Below are 13,350 nucleotides of genomic sequence, written 5' to 3' on the forward strand. Positions count from 1 at the left end.
AGACCAAAATATCCATTCCCTGAACAACTGGTGAGTGGTTGCTAGAAGCTGGGCAAAACAGGTCGCAACTGCGCCAAAAACCTCCTGCTAATTGCTTTGTTCCTATCAGACTGCATCCAGACAATCAGGCACCGACTGGTCTCTAGGCCTGGGCAATATAGGCTTAGCAACTGATATCACAGCAATTGCCACCACCACTCAACAACTAACCCTCATGTTTTCCTCACAACCGGTGGTTCCCAGGCAGTTACAAACCAGTCTCTAGGCCTGTATAACTGGGACTTAAAAAGATAACTTACCCCAATAGTGACCAAAAGACACGCTGTCCAGAGAGCATAAACAACTACTGCATCCAGTCCAGTTCAGCCCAAAAAGAGATCAACACTGCACCAGCCTGATGTGGCACCAATTAATGAGCAATCACATTTGATAGTACTATAAGAATATAAATGCCTTTTCCCTTACAATTCACAGCTCACAAAAAACTCTTCTTCATCTAGCAGTAATGATGCACTCATGATCAAAGCTGCCTATAAAGTATGGTTGGCTCCACATGAAATATTGAAAAATCAACAGCAATACACCTCGAACCGACCTATTTAGGCCAGACATTATTTGGATATGGCCTAATTTGAGTCTAGAGACAGACTCATGAAGACTAGGCTTTAGTTTTGAACAGCTATACTTATGCAGGTTTAAACTAAATGCTTTGAGCTGAGCTTCAGAAAAATATCAGGGTCTGTTCACTGGGAAGTAAGAATGTCTTGTAATGTACTCAACTGTCACTCAGGTGTTTTACAGAACATTCATACTGTATTTTCAAGCTCTGAGTGCACTTCTATCAGACTCACAGGGATGGTCTTATGCGATGAGATATTTCAGTCTAGACAAAAGTGACAAACCAACAGAGGCAAACTATACCCACGGGGAATACAAGAATACAAACTAATAATCACCATTACTTTAAATGTAAACCAACACTGGGACAGAGGGGGGTCTGAGTAATGAGGCTGACAATCTGGGTTCCAATGTAGGATGAGAAACTAGGTCAACACTTGTCTGGGCAAACTAACTTTTTTCAATACATCACAGACGTTCCAGCAATGTTAACAGTCCTGTTCATAAAAGGTGCAAAATTTTACAAAGAAAATGCAGAGATCTTAGAAATTAGTTGAGTTTTGTTCCCTGCTCTCAGCGCACAGTGGAGAGCATTATTAGCATCGGTGTTTCTTTTCATCACAGCATCAAGTCTCAAATTCAACTAAGAACCTTTTAGCAGTGGCTGCACCTGCTTGCCTCTCAGAAACTGGATTTCAGTGTGTGGTGGTATGTTAATATTATAATAACAGAGAAGTGATATTGAAACCTATTTTCTCATGAAAACCATCTGTTTTGTTTTTTGATTTTAAATCAACTGCCAACTGAAAGATGCTGAGACTGGTACCAGCCAAAGACACTCCCCTCAGCATTATCCACATTAACTGGAACGCCGCTTTGCCCCAGTTTTCCAGCCATTTACCCAACATTTCAATTTCACGTTAGTCTACAACTTATGCAATCTAACAAATGAAATAGATTCAGACCAGAGCACAATATGATTGCTCAAAATGTAAATAGGTCATTTCGAATAATCTCTGACCCAATCAGCTACAGTGGCTCAAGAATCAACTTTTTTTTTTACATTTTTATTTCACAAGAGACCCAGTAATTGCTACATCTTTGGCTGAAGCCATCTGGGTTACAGGGCCATGAAAGTAGTGGGAGTTTAGGCAAAGTGTTAAATAGGTCTCAACACAAGCATCCTCTCCAGCAGTCACAGGTCCAGTTTTCCCCATTGGATCGACCTCCTATTTTCCTATCTGGCTTCTGCACCTCGACCCTGGAAGCCTAGAAACTGTGGGGAGAACAGCTTGGAGTAGGATTGTGGTGTAGGCCTGTGTGGGTCGTGTAAAAAGTAAGGTTCCCATATGCCCGCCAGCCCTGAATCTTGGATAGCTTCAACTTGAAAGACTTGGCCAAGCTGCTCTGCACTCATTCATACAGGGCCAGTTGCTCATCCAGCCAAACCCTCTAGAAAATAAAACTACTTGCGCACACACACAGATACACACAAAACACTGCCACTCTGCTTTATATGAGTATCAACACCCAGAGCTACCAAATTTGAATTCAAGCTGCTGGTGTTTGTGCCCATATCTTTAAATTTGAATAGTAATGCAAGAAAAAAAAAACCTTACTAGTTTACCACACACACACACGACTTGAAGCCTTTTTGAATATCGGGAAAGTAAAACATGAACAAAGACTGAATTCCACTCTATAGCTGTTAACTTTTCTTGCAGAAGAGGGAATCAAAGCACAAACACATATAGAGCAACTCATCACCTAAAAAAAAAAAAAAAACCCTCCTGTAACTTTCTTAGTAATCTTGACTCTTTCTCTCTTCTATCAGTGCTGTGCATCCAACACGGGTGCATCACACTCTCTCCTCTGTCCCACAACTCTAACAATTCCGCCTCTGCAAAGCTGACGGCGCTACAGGAAGACGGTACGAGTTGTGCCAAACAGTCTTTATTTTTTTGTAGTGCAGAGAAGCAAGCCAGCAAAGCATAGGAAAGCAATTTGGTGACACCGGTAAGCCCTCTCAAACCACAACAAAGCTCAAATTTAATTTAAACTGGTTGATCATTTTTAAACTACTGCCAATTGAGTTTGACATTTTTCTCCTTTTAGGCTTTAAACGCTGTAGTCATGCTGTGCGTCCTTCAGGATCCTCACAGTGAAAGCAGCCTGGTTTCCATTAACCACCAGTTGTTGGCATTAGGCAGTAGATATCACTTGGAGCATTCAAAGTGCTGGAGATGTCTAACAGACTAAGCGCATCAGCGTGCCTGAAAGAGTCTGAGCATCTGCTGCATGGGACAAAATGAGAGTGGAGTAATTATGAGAGAGGCTCCCCGGAGCGTTCTCTCTCAGCATCCCCGCTAATCCGGTGACACCAAAAGGTGTGGCGCCGTGTGGCTTTCCTCACACTTACTAATAAACAAAGAGCGTGCGCGAGTGAGTGCGCGTAATCATAAAGAGAGAAGACAAAGCCATTTCTTGAACTTGAGCAGCGCGACTGATGGAGAAAACGTCAGAGTGCGTGCATTACCTCGGAAAAGGAAGGCTTTGCTGCTGTTGTGAAGACCCGCCACTTGGGTAATTCCATAGGTGGCATTTGCCAGGTCAAGTTCATTGATGATATCAAGCTGGTAGTCTTGATCTGAACCGAAAGCCAAAGCTGTGGAAGAGAATTTGGAGGTGAGAGGACAATCTGCTGACAGAAGTGAAGCTGACAGTGTTTTAACAACAATGTTGATTCACTTTAAACACAGACCCGGTCACTGTTTTCTGCATTTATCCACTTAAAATGGCTGGTTGTAGAAAAAGTCACGCAGTTTTTATTTTTCACGAAAGATGCTGCTAAGGCTGCCCACTAAAAGAAAGGGGGAGAGTGCTGTATGTGTCCACGACCATCACCTGTCTTCTAACTCTGCAAACTGTAGGTGATTGAAAATAAAAATAACTGAAATAATACTGAAAAATTAAAGGCACTGCCACAATTCTGGAATCCTTGCACTCAATGTGCAAACTGGGAAGCGTAAAGAAAAAGAAATTATATATATTTAAAGAAAAAAAAAAGCTTCTGCTACAATAAGATGCTACAAGAGTGAACACGGGCTTTGTGCTTACCTGGTGTGGTAAAAAAGAAAAGGGATAACAGAGCCACGTAAATATCCATTTGTGTTGGAGTTGCGATGTACAGAGTCTGTGAGTGTGACGCGCCTCCGTGTACCCACACTAACCCGCTCCGGTCCGTCTGGTGCTCTGCGCCGCTCTCACCTCGCCTGGATGTGGAGGAACGGAGGAATGGTCCACAATCCGTGAGCAGGGGTTCTCTAATTACAACACCGGGAGAGTTAATGGGCTTTAAACGTATCCAGTCAGTTGGTGGACGGCATTAAAAGTGACCCACATCCGCGTTCATGTGTGACTCCTATTAAACTGAGCAGCCGATATGAAATTCGAGGATATTCTCATCACTCGAACTGCGAAGTTCCCCTCCGCTCAGACAACAGAAACTTCCAGTTTTTTGGAGGTGAGAAAGAGGTTTTCAAACGGAACTTTGTGAGTGGAGGACATCGGTAATGTCTGTAGAAGGCTGCTGTTATTTGTCACAACAGAGAAAATATTTTTTACAGCCTCAAGCGGCAATTTGACACAGCAGTTCACAAAGTGGAGCCCATTATATTAGCCACATGAACATACCGTAGCTCAGGGAGTCTTCTCTAAATGAGAAGTTTGTATAACAAGAATTTGCGTCACAACTCTCCGAACTCATCCCTGCTGCTCCAGTGCTCTTTCCTCTGGGGCCTGTCCTTATTAAGGTCCATTCCCCTGCCTGCCTTCACTTTGTCTACATTGTCAGGTTGTCTGGGTTACCTGCGTCAACTCAAACTAGGGAGGGCAAGAACAGAGGTATCTGCTCAGAGACTGCAGCAGCATGCATCGCCTGCTCCAACAGTGCTTGCCTTTTCCACACCGGGGACGGTGCTTTGGGATGCAGGTCACTCCTCCACCTATTCAAATTAGACTGTAAACAACACTGCCTATCCACTGATCCAGAACCCGAAAAAATTGAAGGGTAAAACAACATGTAATTTGAAATTACAGGTTGCAGAGCAGCCAGCAGAAAGGGGAGGGAAAGAGAATTTAAATTGTTTTTAGACAGGCGGTGGTGTTTACAGGCTACAAAATTCCTGCCTCTCAGAATATTAAGTGTAGGGAAAAGAAAGCCAATTAAAATGCACAGTGTTGTCCACTTCATTTATTTATCCGTCTGTTGTTTCTTTATAAATATCAGGATCATGTGTGGAATTATCTACTGAAGCACAGCAAATTTATGCAGGGGTTCCTATTCCCACCCACAGGCAACCGAGGACAATCTAGAAAAAGAATGTGTCTGTGTGAGATTACAGATTTTTGTTAATTCACTTACATTTCTTTTTCACGTGAAATGCCTCTGTTGATTGCCAATAGTTAACCACATAGTGAGCTCAGAGGTGCTAGTAGGCAGATTGTATTACCTGTGGACAAAGTCAGGTCGGTTGATTCTCCCTGTACGCAGTTACTCTTTGTATCTACTGTAGCTTGATAGTTACACTGGCAGTCTGTTTATCTAAATATAGAAGTCTATGCTCCCTATAGGTTATGACATATAGTTCTATTTTAACAATTAAACTCTCATGTGAAATAAGGTTAAGGATAAGCTTTATCTGTCAGTTGCAGTTGCCTGCAGCTGAAATGACAGACCTAGTCGACCATACAGGCAATACATACAGTATACAAACTTACATTGGGGAGACAGGCAGCAAAAACAGGGATAGATAGTGAAATATGTAACATATAGGGGCAAAGTCAGGAGAAGAAAAAGGGTTTCTGCCCATGATGACTTCCAACAAGTGATTCATCATGAGGAGAAAACACAAAAAACTCCATACCACATAAAGAAGCACAGATATCATCACACTATATGCCATGAAACACACAAGCAACGTAAGGGCGAGGGTACGCCGATGTACACAGTGGTCACCGTATACATACACCTGTGTCACGAAATTGGGCAGAATTACTCAAATGAGCATACTAAGTTATGTTTAATGTTGGAAAATAATCACTTTTAACCCAAATCACAAATGTTTCCTAATTGCAACTAATTACCAAATTTAAAAAAAAAAACAAAAAAAAAAACAATAAGACGTGGAGTTTGACGAGGCGTGGCCTGGGGAACGTGGCTAGGGCGAGGGAATGAGGCCTGAGATGCGGAGTGGAGCTAAGCAGGGAACAGTCACACTGAAGAGAGAAGATAGAGGAGTTAGGGAGGTAGTGGAGGCAGCTCTGAAGTGGCCAGTTGTAAGAGTAGCAATTCTTACTTGCAGTAGGGGACATAGAGTGTTGAGAGGGGGGTGATGAGAATCCAGGGGAGGCTGAGTGGTGTGGAAAGGCTGGCCTGAGATCCGGGGCTTCAGATGGAGTGTGATGGCAGGAGGGCAGGCAGGTGAGGCACAGAGAGATTTTCAGAATGATTGCTTGGTATCCTGAGTCCAGAGGTGGAGCGTGAGCCAAGGTGAATACAGCAACTGCAGCACAAGTTAACAAGATAGATCACAGCAAGAACTTGAAGTATAAGGGCTGTTACCAACATGTGTTGATGACGAACTGGCAGTGAGTGAACATCAACGTGTGGTTTAAATCCCTCTGGCTTGATTGCCTGCAATAGGCTCCAGGTGTGCAGGAGCTGGAGTTGGCCCTGCCCAGGGGCGGATCCCAGGTCAGTTCAGGAGCCTTATGGAAATTCCAGCCACCCACCGCAGACCATGACAGACACTCCATATTGTAAGGTAAAGATCGTCATAAATGCCAACAATCAGACACCCTCTATAAGCAAACACTTGGTGACAGTGGAAAGGGTAAAGGAAGAAACCTCTGGCAGAACCAGGCTCAGGGCGGCCATCTCCCATGACTGATTGGGTGTGAGGGGAGAGAGATGCAACAAAAAAAAGTCAAACACAATCTCTTGCTCATTATGTGTCTTTGCCTCAGACTTTCTTCTTTAATATATTTAAAATGCAAATACTACGTGATCTGCTTTTAGGAATGCTTAGATTATTTTTTTAATGGTAAATAACTAAATGACTATTTCATTTTCTCAACCAAAAGAGCTTTTAGATGAAAATAACATGCTTGTTTAAGTTTAAATCTACGGGGCATCAAAAAGAGGTTTGCAAGCAGGTGGGTAGACAAATTAACCTAAAGGGTTACAGTGAGATTGTGGGAAAATGGTAAAAAAAAAAAGGTTTTCGGACAAAAAAAACCACCCTGGAGGTAGAAGAGTGCTTCAGTCAATGTGACAGTGTTAGAAATCATGGTGTAGTTCTTTCAAATATAAGTGGAGGAATTACTCAGAATGTGCAGTGTTCTCAGAGTGTTTACAGTAGCAACAGGCAGATGATCCTGTAACATCTGTGAAGACTATTCACTCTGTTCCTTTTTCACACATTTGCAGCACATTAAATGTTCTGAGATATATTACAGAACTGTTAGCTTCTTCTCATATATAAAGTGTTATGATTCAGTGTTATGGATATTTTTTGTACTGTGTTTTTTGTCTGCCACACCAGAGGGGGGCATAGTTTGTGTCCTGTGTTATTGCTGCTATGTGAGTTCCAGGTGGAGGCTGACCATTGGTGGAGGACTGGGAGAGGCCGGCTATAAATGAGGACCCTTCTCAACTGGCATGCCCCTGCCTACTTCCTGTTCCCAACGAACTGTGCATGTGGCTGCGTGTGAATTTGTAATCTGGAAGCTTTTGCCGTGTTGTAAATAGTTTGTTGTAAATAGATGTAAATAGTTGTCAATATTATTTCATTTCTAGAGGTTTTTTTTGTTGTTTTGGCCATGCTTCATCTTCCTTGAGAGAAGGGAGTGTGGGGGCATTTTCCTTTTTTTTTTTTTTAATTTTCCTTACGTTGCACACCGGTTTTCCCTGGGCTGGGGTGTAACAAAAGTAATGTCCATTAGTTATTGGACAATGACATAATTTTTGTAATTTTCCATCTGTGTACCACGGGGGATTTTTCAATAAGAGAATCAAGATGCAATTCAAATGCAAACTTTCAGCTTCAATTCACGGTGATATACAAAAATAATAATGATTATAATAAATGTAATAACAGCTATTTTTATACACAGCCCTCCCATTTTCAGGGGCTCAAGTTAACTGGACAAAAATAGTGCAAGTTTACATCTAATAATTGTATTTTAATGCTTGGATGAAAATCATTCGAGCAAACTTTCTAAATCTTAGAACATGGATATCATCTGTGTTACCTTGACATACAGCACTCTGCTAGGCCTTTACTGCAGCCCTTCCATTGCTGTCTGTATTCAGGTCTTTGCCTTTAATAACTGAAAAGTATATATTTTGCAGAATGCTCTGGGTCATTATCCTTTTGCACTGTGAAGTACTATCCGGTTTTGAAGCATTTGGCTGAATCTAAGGGGGGGTAGAGCCCTCTACACTTAACCATTCATCCTCCTGCTTCTATCAAAAGTCACATCATCAATAAACACTGGCAACCCAGTTCCAGTAGTGTTTACTGCCACTTTCTACTGAACATGTTCATGTCATCGCATCGTCTTCACCATGTTTGACAGATAATGTGATATGCATCAGCTCAAGCTGTTCCTTTCCTTTTCCACACCTTTCTTTTTCCATCATTCTGGTTCAAGTTCATCTTGTTTTCAACTGCCCAAAGTTTTCTCTTTTTTTGTTTCAAAAACGGTGCAGATCCTTTTAGATATTTGCAGGAGAAGTTATTTTTTTTAGTGGAACCAGCAGTTTGTACCCTGCTGTATAGCCTGCAATATAAAATTTAGTTAAGTAAATTCTGCAACCATTTCCAATAAATGTCATGCATATCAGCTTGGAGAGATTTTAAACAATTCCAGGTCTTAGCAGGCAACTCACAACTCTCCAACATTGGTGGGTATTCTCAAAATGAACTGCTAGAGTCTGGCCGGTCCACATTATGGGTGGTAACGCAGGTGTTCCAAAGCATTAACTTTACTCTTTTTTAACTACTGACTGGTGTGACAACTTGTGGTCTAGTGGAAAACACATTTGCTTGGCAAGCGAAAGGTTGCTGGTTTGTTTCCAGCTGGAGATGCAAGTCCCCTTTGGGGAAGTGTCAGGAAGGGCATCCAGTGTAAAACCATGCTAAATTAAACACGTAGAGCTATGTGTTGAAAGTGGAAAGCAGCTTTTTTTTTATGGGTTTTTTTTTTTTTTTTTTGGTATAACAACTTGTGGCTGGGGATTTTTGTTTTGTATTAGATTTGTTTTTGTATTTCTGAATGAAAAATGAACGATCATGACTGAAAACCCTAAAATGTTTCTGCTGGCACACAGCAGGTGATATAAACATCTGTTCAAGAAAATGACACAAGCACAAGGAGTCCTCATTTGCACTGACACCAGAAGCTAAATCCAAGTTTTATTCTAGTTAGTCAGTTTGTGCTGTTAAATCCACAGACAGCTTTTATGTCTCATGTTTTGACTGTCTTTTTCAGCAGATTAAATCTTCTTGTATGTGATAACCCTGGCAGACATGAAAAGAAATATAGTGTATATTGTGTAATGAAGAACTAAGCTCCTGATGAGCCACGTTTGTTGAACGACTGCCTGAATATTACAGCCCAGGGAATAAAGCCATGCAGCAGTGTCCCGCTGTGCCTGCTGAAAGCCCATCATTACCCATTAATCACAGAGTTAAAGTACTCCCTATGCAATGCCCAAATCTGTAGCTCTATACCAGACTGGCGGATGTGCCTTCATGAGTGCCACTGCTCTGCATGCCGGGCTTGGCACCCTGATTTCTTTCCCATGCTTGACAGCCTTCATCTAGGACTCAATCAGTCAGGGGCAACCTTGGCTATTTAAAAATACTTGTGTTTTGTACTTGTGCTGTAATTTGGAAGAGGAAACAAATATATACACCAGTGGCAAAACTTCACTACAAGAACTATAAAAGGCCAGAGGTGACTTCGAATTAGCTAAAATGAGAGAGGTGCTTAGTTTTCTTTTTGTCCTTTCCTATTTTCTCTTGCTGTGCTAGCGTTAACACAAAAGAGAGCACATCAACTCAAACACGATTTCAGATATCCTTGGTCCAATTAGAAACCCGTCTAATGACTTGGGCAACACCCAAAGTTTCAGTGTGTTATATGTAGCCAGAAGACAATGGATAACTCTAATCAAGGCCAAGAATTCCTGTTCCATTCATTTAGAGTCACACCATGAGCTGATTAGCTAACAAAAAGCTAAGTTGTTGTAGACCAGCGGTCCCCAACCCCCGGGCCTCGGACCGGTACCGGTCAGTGAGTCGTTTGGTACCGGGCCGCGAGAGCTGAGGCTCAGGTGTGAAATGTATAGTTTTCAGGGTTTTTATCTGTTTTCAGCGTTATTTTGTTATCGTTTTTATCGTTTACTCGGTTTTCCTGGGTCTTTTCATGTGTGTTATGAATAAATTTTCTTTTTTTCGGTACCGGTACTGGTTTTATTTTGTTGTATTTATCCGCGACACCTTAAAGGCCGGTCCATGAAAATATTGTCGGGCATAAACCGGTCCGTGGCGCAAAAAAGGTTGGGGACCTCTGTTGTAGACAATAGCTTGCGCTTTTGAAATGATATTTCACCAAGAGGTTTTGCTCTCTATATTGACTACCTTGTATAACAGTCAGCTGAAATTGCCTGGACTACAGATGGACCACATGCAAAAAAAGAATGCTTTCAAGTGTCTCTTTACTACATATATATGCTTGCATAGTTTACCCTTGGTGGGCCATTGTTATGCTTGCACTGGTTATTGCACAAACTATAATGTAAACAGTGCCATAAGTTTTTATTGTTCATACTTTTATACGTGAGATGTGCATTATACACTTAAATAATTGATGTTGTTGCTGAAAGGAAAACATATATATTTCTTTTCAACTACAACAGCAGAGGTTACAGAGGTGAAGTAGTCAAACAGACAAGTTTTGCAGAAAATCTCTTGCTTTCCAGTTGTTGCATCAATCTCCCTCCACGAGTCTGGGCCTTCTGGGAAACTCTCCCATATTTAGAGATGCATGCAGACGCTGTCCTGCTCAAAGACTTGCACCTCGAGCTCATTCATTTTGCATATGAGCCAAAGCTGGGAGTTAAGAAACTGGTCAAAATAACACCAAAGTGTAACATGCTGGCATAAACTAATCACAGTGTTAACTTCTACTGTGGCCTTCTATCTATCTTAAAAGACTCAGTTATTAATGAGGGAGAACACATGGTAAAGGTTTCAGGGTGATCCAGATTAGTGTAGACCTGACCTCTGCTTTATCACAGTTCAGGTCTTATTTTCTGCCCTGTGAAAGGAAAGGGATTGACAGTTCATGACCTGGTTTCTACAGTATTTGTACCTTTTCAGGTGGTAGAGTTTTGTCTCTTATGTGGCTTTAACAGGCCTTGTTAACGGCAGACAGGTTAGAAACAGTGAGAAGGTTATGAGTTGGCGATATCAGGTGATATTTTAAACCCATGTCAGCTCCAGAGGGACACCTTAATGGCACTCAGGGGAATCAATGCTTTAACGTCATTTTTGTTGGCCAGAGTGAGAGACTAGTAGACTGTCACTTCTCCAAGAACGTGATTTGTTTCTCACAGGTCTTTAAAAAAGAAAGACAAATTTAGCTTCTAAACCGCTAAGTTGTATATTCTATTTAATATGACAGCAAATGAGCTGCAGTTGTTAAAAAAAATAATTCTTTTTTATGGCACACAAGTACTTCTTTAGCACCACAGTTTTAAAAACATGTGTCTTCATTCAATAACAGAGCAGGAAATGTTGGAAATTGCTATTTTTCCCTCCACGCTAACCTGCTTAAGGAACAAATTGCTAACACTGGCTTCTGTATTGTTCACAAAATCTGTGGCTGGAAGGCAATTATGGGGTCACACAGAAACTGTCAGTAGTGGACGTGATGGACAATTGTCCCTGCAAGTTTTTGTGGTTTGATTTCTTTGACAAATATAGCAACACTTATCCCAAGCATGACCCACTTTTGCACTCAACTTTCTTCATAAAGCGGTAAACACATTGCTACAATGAAACATACACACAAACAAACACACACAGTGCCTCTCTTGCAGAGGGCAACAACAACGTGATTGGAATGATAACTTACTGCTGTGTCATTGAGATCAGATCTCTCAAAAATGTAACAGAAGTCAGACAAACTGCAGACAAACATCCTCTAATAGCAGTGAAAAGGTATGCTCAAAGACGTGACAAACACTCTTCTAAACACTATTCTTTTTCATTGTGCAAACAAATACTAACAATATGTTACTCCTACCTGCAAATATTTCCATTAAACTGTATGGCTTTTCTTTTTCCCAAGGTCTGGCACCATTCATCATTTTGACTTCATACTCACTAGAAGTGCTGTCACTATGCTGAAAGTGGCCATCAGTGGAGATGTCTTACAGTATGATCTAGGATCATTTCTTTCACCGTATTCAAAATGTACTGCGTGACAATCACTTAATAATCTTGGACAAATGTAAATTAAGATGATTCTTCAGCTAAATATTATTGTTTCCGTTCAGTTCCTATAGCCATTACGATGTGTCATCAGGCAGCCGTGATTTTTTTGGTACAAAGTTTGGTGCATGGTCACCAAGGAGATTGACCCTGAGCTTTGATGCTGTGGAGAAGGACAGAGACTGACCGATGTTGTTAGGATTCTTCATCTGAACCAAGGTTATTGTAGTTAACTAAAACTAAATTAAAAACAAAAATTATATGAAAAAAACATTGTAGTTAAATAAAATAAAAATATAAAGTAGACTTTTGAAAAAAATCAAACTAACAATTTTACATGTTTCCAAATGTAATGTTTCCATAAATGTAACCATTTTTAAAGATTAAAAGCCAAAATGAAACAAGAAAACACAAACTGGAAACTAATTGAAACTAAACCAAATTAAATAATAATCATTTTATATCTGTGTCCTGATTGAGGGCGTTGGGCTAAAGGTCAGTAAAAGTCAAATTAAACTAAGACAGATTAACCCTCTGACGGTTTTAGTGTTTTTGATGGAATTTGTTGACAGCAAGAAAGCTGTCAAATAATTTTGACATTATTTGCTTTTTCAATTTTTATCATGACATAAAATGTTGATTTGTTTGGTTTGGTTTGGTTTTTTCAAATGTATGATATGTAGTAGAAGAATTCTGGATGTGATTTTTCCCATTTCACCTTGTTCATGTTGCCCACAGACACATACACTGAAATTCATCTCCCAAAAACTCAGTAGCACTGAAATGTTTCCTTTTTGTCCTTTTCAGTAACTTGAAGAAACTCTATTTCAGTGTCAGGGCACTAATTTTATTCTTTTTTAACTTTTCACTGTGATGAATAATACAGTCCAAGCAAGTGGAGATTCTGATGAGACATCGGCTTTATTGCTTGATCCCTGAACTGTTATTTAGATTGCTGCCTCCTGGCTGGTATGCATTTACTTAGTTTGCCAGATACTCTCAGGAAAATGCGGCACTATTGTATGGATCCTCTGAAAGATGTGTCTGTTTTAAGGCAGTGAATGAGTTGAACGCTTTTGATTTTCTCTTGAAACATGACAGCTCACTTTTTGCTTTGTCGCTTGCTACGTCCTGTAAATGTCATTAAAGCCTGTGGTCATAATGA

General features: G+C 40.7%; 1 protein-coding gene across 1 annotated transcript in view; it reads right to left on the reverse strand.

The window, feature by feature from the left end:
- Positions 1 to 4,027, reverse strand: part of LOC146583683 (protein kinase C-binding protein NELL1-like) — a 307,223-nt gene extending 303,196 nt beyond the window's left edge. Inside the window, exons 1-2 of the mRNA XM_085275922.1 lie at positions 3,736 to 4,027; positions 3,155 to 3,283 (exon numbers count right to left, since the gene is read on the reverse strand). Coding sequence (XP_085132048.1) covers positions 3,155 to 3,283; positions 3,736 to 3,784 — 178 coding nt within the window. The 5' untranslated portion in view covers positions 3,785 to 4,027. The remainder of the gene's footprint in view (positions 1 to 3,154; positions 3,284 to 3,735) is intronic.
- Between the last annotated feature and the right edge of the window lie 9,323 nt (positions 4,028 to 13,350).

This window comes from Mchenga conophoros, linkage group LG1 (assembly GCF_057382185.1).
Source record: "Mchenga conophoros isolate Kocher_MC1m ecotype Shallow Benthic linkage group LG1, M_conophoros_male_GT1.1, whole genome shotgun sequence".
Lineage (NCBI taxonomy): Eukaryota > Metazoa > Chordata > Actinopteri > Cichliformes > Cichlidae > Mchenga > Mchenga conophoros.